Source organism: Lachnellula hyalina (assembly GCF_007821495.1).
Source record: "Lachnellula hyalina strain CBS 185.66 chromosome Unknown contig00149, whole genome shotgun sequence".
Lineage (NCBI taxonomy): Eukaryota > Fungi > Ascomycota > Leotiomycetes > Helotiales > Lachnaceae > Lachnellula > Lachnellula hyalina.
The window spans coordinates 61,061-77,791 of record NW_022157263.1 but is presented as its reverse complement, the minus strand read 5'-3'; the positions used below and the strand labels follow the sequence as shown (position 1 = coordinate 77,791).

Below are 16,731 nucleotides of genomic sequence, written 5' to 3'. Positions count from 1 at the left end.
CACCAAGGTCAAGGTTGATCGAGACGTTGAAGAGGAAGAGGAAGAGGCAGAGCTTGAGGCACGTGCGCCAACAAAGGTCAAGGTCGATAAACGCACCAAGGTCAAGGTCGATAAACGTACGAAAGTCAAGGTCGACAAGCGCGAGCCAACAAAGGTCAAGGTCGATAAGCGCGAGCCGACAAAGGTCAAGGTTGACCGCGACGTCGAGGTCGAGGAAGCCGATCTCGAGTAGATCTGTACACATCAGGTAAGCCAAAAGCCAAGACGTGCTAAGACTTTCCCACTGACCTCGTTACAGATCCTGATGTTCCTCGACTTGGGAAGGGATGAGAGGGAGGGCGAAGCGGTGGAGTGACAGACGACTGACATGCGAGTATCGAACCGGGCTATTTCTATACTAGGAGCTCGACGTAGGGAAATGAAATAACATTCTGTTGTGATTTACCTTGTACCCATTTTCGTGACAGAACCCCCACAGCTTTCTTTTCTCAATGAGCTCCTGCTTCTGTGCCTCGTACCCTTGCACAGCTCGTTGGTCTTGCAGTCTGACTACTTTCTCCAACCACTTCATCTAGCGAACTCTTCCAAGGACCTCTGGCTTGCGTAGTATGGTGTGCTTGAAAGTAGATAAAAATGGCTCTTGAACACGTGCTGACTTCAGCATTGTGCTCCAGAATAGTAATGCATCCCTGTCCGAAGACATTGCGAGTCCGCAAAAAGCTCTCGTGGTGGCCTAAGCATGAACGATGAACGGCAGGCTGGGTACCTTGTCAATGCGCGAACTTGCTGTGCCTTCCCGAGAAGAAGCATTCGGGACATGGCATTTTAACACGAGATTTGTACTCATGCTTGTACGGATTTGATAATAGATCTAGCCTTGTAATTGTGAGAAGTTGGCGATGCGGGTGACGGTGTTGATGGAGGAAGTGAAGTCTCGTTAGGGTGAATGGGCCCTGAAGCGAAGACACTAAAATAAAACTCCGAATGCCTGCCCTGCCTGCACTGCATTGTTTGTTGCCCAGGGCCAGGCAGCCTTTTCACATTCCGCATCTCTTTACGTCCGATCACGACTCTGTCATTTGTCCTGTACCGAGAACATTAATTTCCTCCCGAGATTCTATTCCAGCAAGCATAACATACCTCGCCGAGAGCCCACAGTGGCCGTGGAGCAAAAGAATCAGATTCCTCCATATGCATAACCTCGCATCACCACCACCTCCGCAACCAGAAATGCCACGCCATGGTTTGCTGCGATGCGGCTGAACTGGATCGCATCGCATTCAGCTGCGGCTGAGACCAGACTCTAACGCGACTTCACTGATAAGATAAGCTCTGCTGTATATTGCAAGATCAATTGACAATTTCACCCCTAACTCTAACTATCATCTATCTTCATTGTGAAGAGTTCTGTCGGGGCTACAAGTGATTGCCACAATCGCGAGTATTACGGTGTATTGCATTGGTCGAATTTAGCTAGAAGCTGTTGGAAGGTCCTTGTTCGAGCCGTCCAACTCTGCGCTGCTGAGCAGGATGTTAAGAGATGCGATGCTTTCTAACGTATCAACGACTTGCTCCCATGGATAACCCGCGTAGTTATATATGTTATTTAATGCCTATGCTAAGACCTGTATTCTTCTCTTGGTACCTCTATAAGAGTGTCTTGGTTATGTTTTCTTTCCTACTTAAGCATAGACTTGATTTCCTCCTCATAGATAGAATTTATAATACGTTTGTTAGACAGATGGTGGAAGGAAGGATATGCTGGTATCGTATGGTATAGTGGTATGGGAATCAGGGAGTTATAAACTGTGGAGATCTATTATTTATATGTATTGTATACATAATGTACTGCTAAATAGGTATTCTATATTTATATCCCTCGTACGAACCAACACGCGACAGATAGACAGACACACAAATACAGTCCTTCTCATCTGCCAGTGCGCTTCCGCTCATACCAACGCGCTGGTGGGTATACGACGAGAGTGATGACTCCGGATAAGTAGATACCAACATCACCTCCGAAACCGCCGAATTTGGCTGCGATTGGACCTGGGGATGGTTAGTGTTTGTTTGCGTCATAGGAGGTGTATATATGAGAGAAAGAAAGAGGGGGAAAGGTTGACTTGACTTACCAATATACCATGTCTGCGCCATACCCGTCACACCACCAGCGAGATACCCAGCCAACAGCGCAACAACGGCCGCAAGACCCCACGGCAGCCCACCCGGTACATCCCAGACATTCAAATTATAGCCTTCGACTCTACGGAACCACTTGTCCTCGACAAGCAGGATCAAGGTGAAGGAGATAGTCCAGTATCCCAGCAACGAGACGAAGTTGCTAACGATGGTAGATAGATGTTCGCGGCCGGCAATAGCCAACACGGCAATGACGAGTGCGTTGATAAAGGACCAGATGAAACGGGGTACGGCATGGAAGTAGTGGCCGAGGAGTTGGAGGGAGAGGCCGGAGGAGTAATTTACTGCGACGTTGTTTCCCAGCACGGAGAAGACGAGGAGCACGAGACAGAACTTGGAGAATCCCATGGGGTGGAAACATTCGCGGAGAAGACCCCCGAGTTGATGATCCTCGTATGCGAGAGCTAGACCTGGGTTTGCTTCCGCGCCGCTAAGTGCTACGTTTCCGAGGCAGGCACCGATGACGGTTACGAAGATTGTGGGGATGGAAATGCCAAAGACGGTGAGGAAAAATATCTTCCATGACTTGGTGTTGGCGGGGTAGTTGCAGTAGTAGTCTGCGGCGATGGAGCACCATCCGGAAGAGGACGAGAAGCAGAGGGCGATGAAACTCAGCATCGAACCAGAGTACGATAGACCCGTGTCCTCTGCTGGGATGCTGGCATCGACCTTGTCTCCTACTTCCCCAATCAAGACGCACAGCAGGATGAAAGCCACGATCCAGGAGTATTTTTCGTAGGTATGGATGATAGCGAAGCCAAAGATCGAAATTACATAGCCGATTATGGCAATGATAACACAGCCTACCGCAATTGACATGGTGTAGTTGGAAACGGCAGCGAGAATCTGGCCCACGACAACCACATTGACGACGGCGAAACCGCCACCAATAATCACATTGAGAACCGAACAGAGTTTTGCACCGTAGAATCCGAAAGAGTACCTCGAGGTAGCAATTGCACGAAGACCGAGCTTGGCAAGTTAGTCTTACTGTTCTCTCGAAAACGGGATATACGTACTTTAGGACCAAGAGTACCACAGTAAGCCGTGCAGATAGCACCGAGAACCGTACCAACCACAATACCAGCAATTGATTGGTTGAGCGACAAGCCGAATTCCGGACCCAGGACACCGATAGGAAGAGTTCCCACATGGCAAGTAACGGACCACCACATAAAAAAGACATTGATGATAGACGGAGGTTTCTTATCCTCCTCGTGAATTCGATCCACACCCTGGGTTTCAATACCCATCTTCTCATCCAGCCATTCTTCACCAGCGCGCAATTTCCGCAAGATTCCCGTCTTCTGCTGGAGCTCACGAGCCCGGATCACCTCGTCGTTCTCATCGGCCTGGACAGAATCAGAGGCAACATGTTCGCCCTTGAGCTCTAGATCGGGGCTTCCAGATTCGAGATCGTGTGAGCGTCGCTTGGCATCGTGGGAGGGGCGCACGTCGGCCTGAGGACCATGCACAAAGTCGGACATGGTGCGAGAGAGAAGATATACCTATAGGACGACAATTGTGTTCGTCTGAGGAGGGGAGGGAAGGAAAAGAAGAAGAAAATTCGCCGTCGACATTTTTTAAAACTGAGCAGTGCCATCGGGATATGTATGGTATTTTGATTTGAGATGATATTAGTCGTCCAGGCCGATAGCTAGATTGGGGCGAGTGCTAGGAGCGGGGATAAGTTTCTAGAAGCAGACGTAGAACAGCTGGACCGGAGACAAAACAGCCAATCAGCAGCAGCAGAGCGCGGGGGCAGCACGGCACACGAACCAACCCGTGTCGTGCGACCTCCACGACCTGATAACAGCCCCTGTGTGTGTTGATGATTACGAGTGACCTTCCCAGTAGTACATTACGGTACCGTCGCGAGGTCAAGGGGAAACAACAAATAGAATCGTGTGCGTCTATCTCATCTCATCTGCGTCGACGGCACGGTCCACGATGAACTCGACTCGTCCCCAATGGCAGCCATGGACGCTGATTGGCCACGCGGATTCAGCAGGTATCCACCGTCCAGCAAAGAAAGATAACAGAAAACCCTTGGCGACTGGATATGGAAGGTCCTGTCCGCATTAGTGCACCGGGGATGCCGAGAGGGTATTAGTGGGTCCATTCTGCGCCACGGTACAGCAGACAGTAGCCACAGTTCATCCGGGTCACGCCGTCTACCACCTCCACACGGCCTCCTACGAGTACTGTACCCTAGGTAATCTGGAATTCCAACACTGCAAGTGCTTGATCCGACGACATGGCAAGAGCGGAAGAGCTTGGCAGCATTCGGGAAAGCCTTTGCCAGGTTCTTACCTACCTGGCGGGCGCCGGGCGGGAATAGATAAGAGGCTCGTAGCGCGGTGTTGGATGTTGAGCTTTCGATACTCCGTAGATATCTTGCCTTGTCATGTATATCGATACTTTATAACAATAATAGGTAAACACCAACACAGCTCTCCATAGCTTTTGTGGGAACTCCCCTGCTCTACCCAAGGTACGGTACGTATCTATCTCCAATCTCATCGTACATGTAAACGCGTACCTGTCTTTCTATCCAGAGATACAGTACAGGATGCCGTTAATCACAGTACAAATCTCCTCTCCTGTCCTCCTACTGTACTGTACATACCTTGCCAGGAATCAGTCGTATACAGCCGTATGTATACAGTACAGTACCTAAGCAGATTAGATCTGTACCACCATACTCTTCTACTATATGCATCCATGCATCCCTCCATGCACGTACCTACCTACCTACCTTACCTATGCATGCATGCGTGTTACCGTAGCAAAGATCCCCATCATCAATCGTGAAACAGAAACACGTTCCACCATGCCACAGAAACGCGTCTCTGAAACCTCGTTTGATCGCACACAGGCAACTGATGGCGGCCTGCATTTTGACAGCTCCAATACTCCCATCCCATCCCATCCCGTGCAACGCGTGCGTGCGTGCGTGCGGCGAATACAGTGATGTAAGTAAGGTAAGGTAATACCCGGCCCGTACGATACCCGGATCGGAGAGATGCAGAGCAGATCTAGCCCTAGTCACGTGGCCTAGGTGGATCGGATCGGGGTTAAGCCAAGGTGAAGAAATCGAATTCGAAATCGTTACCTAATTCGGTCCTACTGTATGGGTGCGGGTGTGGCGTTTCAGGTTCGAGATAAGGGCTGATAGGCTTAGAGCAGATATTACTCAACGACGCGAGTCGCGACAACGGAACGGAATGGTGCGCTTTGTATTTGTACGGTTCCCGGGTTGCCGGGTTCTATTTTGTGCGTGCTGTACTATATGTATTTCGTGCGGAGGAAGTTCGACGCAGACGCATTGATTTGAAGGAATTTTCTGGAATAGGAGGTGAGGTTTTGCGGGTTTCAAGTAGCGTGTTCAGAATTATCGTATTCTATTCATCTATGTATGGTGTATGTTGTATGTTGCAATGCATTGGTTGTCCTTCTACTTCTATTGTGCTTTAGCAAGTATGCTGGGCTGTGGTATGGTATGGTATGGTATAGCTAGTACGCCGCAAACGCCCCCGGGAATTAGATGATGCATCACAGCGCATCATATCATATCATATCAACTCTAGTATGATGGAAGGGAGGGAAGGAAGGGAGCACAGCAAGCAAACACAATCCCTCCCTGTGTTATGTCGTCACCCATCAATCATATCATATCATCAAGCCCAACAACCAGAGAAGACCGCCCCCTAAAACCGGTACAACGACCTGCGAACCAGCCGCCTTGGATGTCGTCGTTGTAGCACCCGCAGTGGAACTGGCTTTCTGAGATGTAGTAGCCGCTGCTGCGGTAGGGAGTATAGATCCAGATCCAGTGTGCGTCGTCGATGCAGATGTAGATGATATTGAGCCGCTAGAACTCGTCGACATGGCACTCGCACTCGGAACCAGCCTCACGCTCGCAGCAGCAGCATGGACAACAGCCTGTCCCAGCGTCGGAACCGGCACATTCCCATCCACCCACCACCCATCACTCGGCACCGGACAAGGCAGCGCACTCACCGTCGGGTTATAATCCTCCTCCGCGACCCCCTGCGGCTCAATCCCCTTCCAGACCTCGGCCAGGGTATCGAAATCCGGCTGCACAGGCACCGGAGCCCCGCTGTAGATCTGCCCATTGGGATACGTAACGACGCCGTAGTCGTTCATCTCCTGCACCCACTCGTAGATAATACTGCCGCTCCACGTGCCCAGCATGTGCGGCCCGAAAATGGCAGCCTGGTCGCCGAACGTGCGGGGCGTTGGGACGTTGCAGCCCGTTTCCGAGAAGAAGATCGGGACGGGGTAGCCGTGTGTGAGGTTCTGTAGCTGGGCGTACCCGGATGTCTCAAAGGTGGATTCTCCGCACCATTCGTACGAGTTCAGGCCGAAGAAGTCGATGCTCTGCTTCAGATCCCCTCCGCACGCAAGGTAGTTCTGCAGCATTGGCCGCAGGGCGGCGATATCGGCTGCCGAGTACCCAATGGGTATCTGCCGGTACTGTTTCGTCGCCATGTAGGATTTCATATCCGCAACTGCTGCCTTGACGTACGGCGCTGCGGGCGTTCCGGATGCGGTGTTGATGACCTCGTTGCCGATCCAGAAGCCGGCTAGGTTATCATATTGCTGGAAGACGTCCATGACGGCTGCGAAGGCGAAGAACTGCTCTTGTGTCCATGCCGGGCTTGTCTCTATGATGGTCGTGTTGAAGGTATCTAGATCTAGCCAGACGTATATCCCGACCTCCGAAAATGCCTCCATGCACCCGTCGTGGTTGACGAGCGGGTTGGCGTGGTAGACGCGTATGGAGTTTGTGCCGATGGTTTGCATGGCCTTGGCATCTAATTGACATTGCGTGGTATCGACGAGAGGATCCGAGGGCGTGCCCTGGTATGCTAGACCTGGGACTGTCAGAACGAGGCTCTCCAAGCCTTGATTTGATGTCTCTGTTACTTACCTTTGATGAAGAACTGTTGCCCATCCGCAAAGAATTTGGCTCCCTTGACCGAGATAGTTGGAATAGCTGACACGACGGAGATGGCCGTGTTTAGAAGCAAAGCTGCCCGAAAGAGTTGTCTAAACATGATGATACCGAGGGACTGCGAGAAAAACCCACAGCACAGGAAATGAAGGTACAACGAAGGACTGAGGATCGCGAGATGGACGGAGTAAATGACGGCCAGGTCGCGTTGCCTCCAAGTAAATGAATGTATAGCCGACCGACCAGTGAATTCTCAAAAACCCATACTCGGAAATGATGAAATGATATCACGTATCAATTCCTGGTGCAAGCATTCAACAAAGCAAGCGCCTTTTCTTGTTCTTTGTTCAACCCAAACTCACTCATTCATCCATCCATTGCAAACAGGGAACCAACCAACAATAAACAAGTACAAACGCATCATCTACAAAACCCCCCTAACAAACAAGGAAGAGAGATCTTATCATGCAACACCTACTATACCTACCTACCTGACCTCCCTCATGCAATGGCATTACATTCTTAGATGAACTCACATCTACCCAAAATACGAAGTATAGATAGTTCTATTCCATCCAATCTAATGCACACTGCCGGAGAAACACAATTAAAACAACCCCTGAATGACGAGCATCACTAGCGGAAGCGTGTCCTTGGATATAAGCGCGGCTATCAATGCTGGAAAGTAAGGTACCGGTACGTACGACATGATACCGGTACTTGTGTATTATTCCAAGGAACGGTGCGTCATGAGTGGATCACAGTGAGGAACAGGAAGAGGAGAGGAGCAAAGGAAAGTTTCACTGCATGCAGACTGTGCCACATCACAACCAACATACAAGTACATCTGAGATCCACTTTCTACACGCACGCCACAATTCGGGGCGTGCAGCGTGCCTTGCACGTGCTATACATCGGTCTCGACCCGATCCGATGCGAGCCTCACTGACGGAGCCTCGCTTCAAATGCAATGCAATGCGGCAAAACCCTCAATGTGCTAGCTGATTATCCATCTAATCCAGGCCTGATATATATATAATTAATTACCTACGGTACTATATTAAATATATACCCCCAGATTCTCAAACGAAGAAGGCACGTACAGCTACAGCAAAAAGCTTCCTTTCACGCATACACATAATTACATATACTTCTCACCCGACCTCTCCTCTCCTCTTCTATGCAGTACTGCGTACTGTAGCATCGAAGAAACATTCCTATTTCAACACAACACAGCACAGCTAAAGCAGCAGGGTATCGACGGATGCCTCGAGCATCAGATTTCGTACCTTGTTATTTAATTACCCCCAGGACAGCATCAACTTCGGAAACGGATTGCTGACTGTAATTATCCTAGTGACGGGTTCTTGATATACCTTCTTTGACGCTATAGATGGCTCGTCTCATATTGCATGTATTCTGCACTCGGCGAGACGAGGTCGTGAATCTATCTACCTTTTCGCCTTCGGTATTTGTATATAGGGACTGGCTATCTATAGCAAGCTACTCTAGGGCAATCAACGCTGATATCGTGGGTATCAATCGCAATCATTATGAATTAGGAGTATATAAATCTTCAAAGCAATATTAGACCAAGCACTCCAAGCCCTATTAACAATTCCACGACCCATATACTCCTAGGTATCCTATTCCTCTCGGCGCTCCCCAAAAACAATGTCCCGTTAGAACTACTACTCCCCGTCCCTGTCCCTGTGCTCGTTGCCTGCGCCGGTGCGAACCCCCCGACCGATATAATGGCGTTTCCAAGCGGCGCCGCCGTCGTCGTGGCGCCTACTAGAGCACCCACGGCCACGGTCTGGCTGCCTACCAGCACGCTTGCTGCACCGGGCAGGAGACTCATCACGGTGCCCGCAACGGTGATTGCGGGGCCATTCGGTCGGAGCGTCTGCGAGGAAATGATGTATTCGAGGGCTGATGCTGGGGTGGCAGTGGCGAGCACCTGGGTTTGTCCGTTCACAACTACATAAGCCCCGTTGGAAGCCAGCGAGAGGGTTGTCCCTGATACCGTTACGGCACCGCCCGCAGTAAGAGTCTGAGAGCCGATGATGAAATTGGAGGACTTGTCTGCGGTGATAGCTGAGGAGCCAACAGTGAGAACTGCTGCCGGTGGCGTGGAAGTAAGCAGGCTCTGGGTGCTTTGTGCATCAAGTATAATATATGCACCATTTGAAGCCAAGGAAATGGTCGTTCCAGACACCGTTGCCGCACCACCGGCCGTGAGAGTCTGAGAGCCAATGATGAAATTAGAGGATTTGTCTGCGGTGATAGCTGAGGAGCCGATAGTGAGAACTGCTGCTTGTGCCGTAGCGGTAACTAGGCTCTGGGTACTCTGCCCATCAATAACCACATAAGCGCCATTCGAAGCTAGCGAGACTTGTGTTCCAGAAACTGTCACTCCGCCGCCGGGAGTAAGGGTCTGGGAAGCAAAGACGAGGTTGGATGACACATCAGCCGTGATAGCTGAGGAGCCCAAGCTGAGGACTGCTGCTTGTGGTGTGGCAGCTGCAGTGGCAGTAGCTAGGCTCTGGGTACTCTGTCCATCAAGAACGACGTAAGCGCCATTGGAAGCTAGCGAGACATGAGTCCCGGAAATAGTTACTCCGCCGCCGGGAGTCAAGGTCTGAGAAGCAATGACCAGATTAGAGGATGCATCAGCAGTGATAGCTGAGGACCCGAAGTTGAGTACAGCCGCTGATGGTGATGAAACGGTGACCGGAGCTTGACTGGTTGGATCTTGTGGCGGATCCTGAATGCTCGATGATAGTCCGCTTGCAACTGGCACATTCTCTCCTGTGTTGCTCGATTGAGTGCCAGGTGCAACTGCGGCAGTGGTTCCTGGGTCGCTTGCTACTGGAACTGGACTGCTTGCAGGGTTTCTCGACGATCCATCTGATGCTGAAGAAGCCAGCGACTCGGCTGGCGTTATGATTTTGACTGATTGTACTTCGATATGAGACGACGGAGAAGCCGCTGTGGGAGTGGTAGAAGGTGTAGTTGAAGTTGGTAGACTTGTAACTGTAGCGCTTGCCATGTCTGCTGCTGCTGCTGCTACTGGAACCGCTGAGCTTGTAACGGGTGCTATGGTAGCAAATCCATTGCCTTGAGACAATGCGTAAGGAGGGTCATAAAAAGCAGTAAGTGGTGCTGCGCAATTACTCCATACGGGATTGAGTGTAAGTACTTGTGACGGGATCGATAATGTTGGTTTGCAGGGATTCAAGGTCCATTCATACGTATTGACAAGATCGGCGACATTCACTCCTGACATCGGGAACTCTGCTAACATCGATGAAGCCACGGATAATGCGCTCGCATAATCGGTATAGCCATTAGGTCCAAAACCCCAATTAGTTTGAACTGTCGTTTTGCAATCAGTTCTATGGCAAAGATATTAGTGATCCATAGCCGCAGACTCAGGAACAAAGATATAGCATGGCTTACATGTCTCCAAAGGTTGCTTTAGTCCATGCGAGCGTACCCTCGCCAAGAAGAACATTCCAGGTGAGAGATGATGCGACAATCCAGGCTGCGGAGGTAGATAGATCGCCTGGTGCAAATGCCAAAGTGGTAGTGCTAAACCCTGCTCCAACAGTTCCACACATATTACTTGCAAGTAATGTCTCAAAGGCAACATATATCGACGGGGAGGTTCTAAATTAGACACATTATAAGGAGGAAATGTAGTGGGACATGGGACTTGGCACATACAAAGTAAAGCCGACATCATTGACGAGCGTAGATATTGGAGGGGATTGGGTTTCTGTAGGCCAATAAAAGACTTGGACGGTTCCTCCAGACAACGTACAGCCATAACAGCACGGTTCAGATGCCGTGAAATCGAAAGAACTCTCGGCGAGGTAAAGAGGGCCCATTGCAGCCGAAGTTATAATGGTGGTTTGGGGTAAAACTGTTACAACAGATTCCGAGATGGTGCTTGTCCATGTCGTCTTGGTGCCACGGGATATCTCCGTCGAGCCATCCTGTGTGCTTACATATGGTAATATGATACTCGTCTCAGTCGTTGCAGCAATAACTGGACCCGTGGTTTTCTCCGCCGTCAAGCTCCATGCGGAAAAGTCCGACCCCCAAATAGAACTACAGGACATAAGACTACTACGCGCATCCCCGGTTGCAGCTAAAACCCTATAAAAATACGGATTGAGAAATGCATACGGGTCGTAATATGCTGAGCCTGTTATCGTCTCATTGTGACCCGAAGAATTGCTCGACGAGATATTTGAAGGGCTTGGAGTTATTGCGCTTAGAAACGACGACGTGCGCGAAGTGCTTGAAAGACTCGAGGTTGTTTCTATTAGAGAGGAGGTCCCCGAAGTGCGCGAAGTGCTTGAAAGACTCGAGGATGTTACTATTAGAGAGGAGATCCCCGAAGTGCTGCGAACACTCGAGGTTGTATTTGAGAAGTAAGGAGTGGCGTTAACGATCACAGCAAAGAAAAGAACGGCTGTAGTAACGAGCATCTTAAGGGAGTGTTGAGAGCAACAACAGGGAAGAAGAAAGCAATTCGAACAACAAAAACTCCGACGTAAGAAATGATCGTGACTCTCAACACGTGTATACGGAGGCCCTTGGAGCTTTAACACTCTAGCAGCGGCACAGCAGTAAAGCCACGTTAAGGCACAGCAGCAGAAAGCATTAGTCCGAATCTCCCAGACGGGTCGGGCTGATGGTTTGAGCATAGGCCACAGGGATTCTCGCTGGGGGCCGTTATGGCTAACCAATGATGGCAAGTCCTACGCGCGGTGCCTATTTCACAAAGAGGCATAGCTTCAGTTCACCACCGAGTCTACTGCGCGAGTATATGATGAAAATTACCTGATTGGCCAGATCTAGTAGTTTGAGCAATTCCTGAAAGCTGGTCCGCGGACCCTTCAGCCTCACGGATCTCTTTGGAAACACCAAATGAAATCTCGTCATTTATCTGTGTCAGGGGTAAAGTTAAGGGGGGTGGGACAGATCTAAACGACCCTCTGCACGCAAATCATCCGTTGCGCAGTGGTTGCTGGGTACGTTTTACCTTATAACATGGACGTTCTTAAGTAATCTTACTAAAAGTCCTAAAATCTATAAATACCCCACACTTGCAGGGGGTCTGTGCCATGTCCCCGCCCCCTCCTTAATATTTGTACGGCCCACGCCGTATCTAGTTCCTATCAAAGGCCCCCGAAATCAGGCCCATGCGTAAGGTTTATTTAGAACGATGCCCTACCCGCATGGCTGTGCTAACCCTATATCTATATAGGAAAACGAGATCCCAAAAGCGTGGTCCGCAGTACCATAAAGAAGCTCGAAAGAGTCTCCTCTCTAAAACAACGAAGAACACCTTACAAAAGTAACAACTCAAAGGTCTTATAAACTCAAATTGATTAGAGCACGCATGCGAGTTGCTGATTTGAGGTTTCGGGACACCAGAATCCCTTTTGAATTAAGAAAGTTCAAACCAAGCTTTTTCACAACCCCGGTATAGAGTAGTCTAGATTTACTTTACTTAACCTTAAGTCCTACCGAGTAACTTGAGTAAGTATAGTCCACCTGCCAGCCCCCGATCGTTGGCCGAAGCTCATCCCCGCTGTTCTCAGCCCCTACTCCCTAGCCCTATAAATTTACCTACCTAGCCTAGCTAACCGATATTTAGGGGCCGCGGGCTATAAGAGGAAGAGGAAGCTCCCACCGCCGTTTCGAACGGGCGGGAAGTCTCTTTAGGCATACTTCGTCTAATAATAACCCGCCCGCCGATTTTCCAAGATAACTTGAGTTTGAAAAAAGAATTGTTATTTGCGTTGGTATCGGTAGGGGAACTAACAATTCTCTTCTCAAGCAAATTTATCTCTATATGGAGTAGTAATGCGGGATATAGGATATACATGTCGTAAAGGCCCGCCGGGTAGTTAATAGGCGATTAAAACACGTACAGTACGACTGCCATTTATCCTCCCTCACATGTCCTGGACAGGGAAGGAAGGCACGCATCACGTCGCTTGATTAGTAAGCCGATTTCGACTATATTATATCTCGCGAATCTTTACGCTCTCACCTTTTTAATAACAGAGTATACGAAAACATTACTAAGTCGATTCGAACTATATCTCGAGAATCTAATCTTTGCGGTCTCACCTCCTTAATTATGGATATTACTGAAAGATCTGAGAGCAGCATGTAAGACCACACTGGTTCTGGCTTGACGTTTTATTTATTGCTCGTGATCTATCGCGTTCCAAAAGATAGCAATCTAGAATACAAGCCCAGCTAATCAAGCCGGACGCCAAATATGCAAAATCACAGTCCACGCTCCTCCATAGCCGTGGTGAAAATCTTATGGAAACTAAGCACGTTGGGCGGTGTGATCATGGTCCTGTGCGTGCCCTCCAGGACATGATACCTCGCGTCGCCTCCTGACTCCACGTCCACAAAGCCATCCCATTTCGATATGAATCCAGAGAACCGCTCGTTGAGAGTCATAGCCGATGCAGATCCATTCGGCGCCGTCGGCGCAGTGTAGAAGACATCCATGCAGTGGACCTCTCCCGCTGGATCGTAATCGCAGATGATCTGCTTCAGGCCAAAGGCAATATTCGCCCAATTGTCTATCTTCGCCTTGGTTATGCCCAGCTCGTGCAATCTCGAAGCAGGGGCAAGGGCCATGATATGGTTGAGGACCTCGTCGTGCGAGAGAGTCTGTGCTTCGGCGAGGTAGGAAAGTGCATATTCCTCGTCCATGAGATCCAGGAAGAAGGCGATGTGTAGAACCACTTTGTACCAATCATATGTTCTGGCACCTTTTTTCACTGCAGGCTGTTGGTCAAGAATGCCGAGGAACTTGACTGCATCGCCTTGGGCATTCATTTGCTTTGCGATCTCGAAGGTAGCGATGGATCCAGATGCATAGCCTGCTATAGCGTATGGTCCCTCTGGCTGTGTGCTCTTGATGGCAGAGTGGTAGGTGGTGACCAGTTCGTCCAGCGAGGTGAAGTGCGGTTCGCCGTCGAAGCCTCGGGCGCGAAGTGCGTAGACTGGGCGGTCGGTGATGTGGCGCGCGAGATTCATGAAGATTAGGACTTCGCCGAGGCCAGTATGGACGAACCAGATGGGAGTTCTGTCGCCATGGGGCTGCAGTACCACCACTGGTGAGAAATTACGTGTATGCTTGAGCGAGTCCAAAGCTTCTGCGAGCTCGTGGAGAACTGTGTGAGCAAACAGTATATTGATGGGGATGTCGTGAATGCTAAGGGCCTTTTGAAGAAAGGACTTAAGTCTCAAGAGGTCGACGGAGGAGCCGCCAAGTGCCGAGAGATCGCTGTTCCTTCCCAATTGAAGGCTACCTGGGAACATCTGCAGGTAAACGTCAATGATGGTCAGCTCCGTAATTGTAGCTGCGGGCTGGTGCGAGTCATGCTGAAGCTGGGTGAGCTTTGCTTCGTCAGACAAAGCGTAGGCATCATATTTTCCAGCTTCAAAAGCTGCTCGGATCTTTGGGCGCGAGAGCTTTCCCAGTGAAGACTTCTGGAGAAGTGATGCTTCGAGAGGAATGATGCGGTAAGGTCGAACGCCACAGTAGACAATGACAGACTTGGAAATTGCTACTTCTGTAGCCATTGCTGTCGCATAGTCGTTGCGGTCATAAGTCGGTAAATAGACAATGCAAAGAACCTCCGTGTGATGATCCTCGGGCCAATGTGGAAAGGTGGCGGTGTGCGAGGGAGTGACACCTGGGATCTGTGCTGCTTCGATGATAGATTCAATTGCTTGGGAGTAGTACTTGATGCCGTTGATGATAATGGAATCTTTCTCTCTGCCCGTCAAGAGGAGCTTTCCGTGCTTGTCGATCAATGCCAGATCTCCTGTCTTGAACCAGCCATCCGACGTGAAGCTTGTTGATGTCGCTTCCTGATTACTGTAGTAACTTTTGAAAACACAGGGACCCGATAGCTGAAGTGAGCCTATTTCATTAGGTGCTGCTGTCGTCGTATCACTACGGACAACCCGAGCCTGGATTGCATCAGTGGGAAACCCAACAGAACAATGCTCCGTATTCTGCAAAACATCATAGGAAGGACAGTTGTCGCTATAGACTGCACCACCACATGTTTCAGTCAGGCCTAGACCTGGGCGAATAAATGACGCAGGCGCATGATATTTCTGTAACAATGTTGTGAGTCTAACGGCAGTTGCCACAGAATTGGCTTCTCCTCCTGAAATCAAAGCCCGAAGGTAAGAAAGGTCAAGTGAGAGCGTCGCTTGATTAGGAAGCAATTCCAAAGCCCGGGCAATTCCGGCAAGAAGGAAGTTGGGAGCAAAAGTGTATGACACCTGATGATCACTCAATTTCTGGAGTAAATTCAGTGGTTCTTCCACGGCCGAGGAGGGCGGAATATGGATTTGAATGGCCCCGAGTCTCATAGCATGTAGATGAATCTCCACGAGATTTGCAACATGGTCAATTCCGGTCCAGGCGAGGAAGGTGTCCTGGGAGGTAGTTTCATGAAGCTTGACCTTTCCATCGATGGAGGATAGTAGCTGAGAATGTGTAAGACAAACAGCTTTTGAGTCACCAGTACTACCAGATGTGAGCATGAGAGCTGCGAGGTCTTCGGGTTTCTTTGAGAGCCCTGGAACATTGCCTTTTGCCAACACTGATTTTGAAGTGTGGCTTTTCAGTGAGCCACTGGAGTTTACATTCAAGGTGGAGATGTTGTCGATGTCAGTAGTTGTAAAAGCTCGTAGTCCTTCGAGATCGGAAAATTGCGAACGGAGATTTTCTGTGGTGATAAACAGTGGGTGGTCGAGTAGCTTATGAAGCGACATTAGGTGATGCTGGCGATGTTCGAAGTCCTGATTTGACTGAGTGGACATACACGGGATGCCTCCGGCAGCAAGAATGGCCCAGAACCAAGAGATGCCATCTAGCTGATGCTCTACGTGGAGGACGACAATTTGATTCGAAGATAGTGCGTCAATCGCGGTTAGACGTTCTGCCCTAATGGATATTTGTTCATACAGCTGTGCATAACTGACTTTTGTATATGACTTGTCTGTAGCGTTTGGGTCGTAAATGATAAGTCCTTTGGCTGATGGAGATTCCGTGGCCTGCTTCAGGACTTGTAATATGTTTTGGGGCGCCATATGATTGCTAGTGTGCTTCATAGCAGGCTTTTTTGCCTATGTCTTTTGTTGGGGGGGTTTGGTTTTCAATCTTGGTTTTTGTGCCAGTTGCAAGAAGGTAGAGTAGAGGTATAAGTAAAGGAAGAGAAGAACAGATAGTAAGATTACCATTCATTTAGAAGCTTAATAGTGTAAAAATAGTGAATGACAGAGGGCAAAGGTTTGTGTTTAAAAGAAGTCGATGAATATGGAAATGCTCCGCAATGCTCAATAAATCTCAAAAGCAAAAACTTTTGCAGGAACGGAGATTATGGACATCGTGATCCTCCTGATTCTGCGATGTACGATACTAAGGTTTTGTTTTGAACGCCATGATGGCAATTTAGCAAACGAATACCGGTAGAAAAAAT

General features: G+C 49.5%; 3 protein-coding genes across 3 annotated transcripts; all 3 read right to left on the bottom strand.

The window, feature by feature from the left end:
- Nucleotides 1-1,930: 1,930 nt before the first annotated feature.
- Nucleotides 1,931-3,689, bottom strand: TPN1 (Vitamin B6 transporter; the record flags this gene model as incomplete). The annotated part of the gene is made up of 3 exons (XM_031153373.1): nucleotides 1,931-2,052; nucleotides 2,136-3,174; nucleotides 3,222-3,689. The coding sequence occupies 3 exons, from the start codon at nucleotides 3,687-3,689 to the stop codon at nucleotides 1,931-1,933; spliced, it is 1,629 nt and encodes a 542-aa protein (XP_031002817.1).
- Nucleotides 3,690-5,874: 2,185 nt separating this feature from the next.
- gas2 (1,3-beta-glucanosyltransferase) lies at nucleotides 5,875-7,286 on the bottom strand (the record flags this gene model as incomplete). The annotated part of the gene is made up of 2 exons (XM_031153372.1): nucleotides 5,875-7,103; nucleotides 7,160-7,286. The coding sequence occupies 2 exons, from the start codon at nucleotides 7,284-7,286 to the stop codon at nucleotides 5,875-5,877; spliced, it is 1,356 nt and encodes a 451-aa protein (XP_031002818.1).
- Nucleotides 7,287-13,498: 6,212 nt separating this feature from the next.
- micA (Microperfuranone synthase) lies at nucleotides 13,499-16,342 on the bottom strand (the record flags this gene model as incomplete). Its single annotated transcript, XM_031153371.1, has 1 exon — nucleotides 13,499-16,342. One exon carries the CDS (start codon nucleotides 16,340-16,342, stop codon nucleotides 13,499-13,501), a length of 2,844 nt encoding a protein of 947 aa, XP_031002819.1.
- Nucleotides 16,343-16,731: the final 389 nt, after the last annotated feature.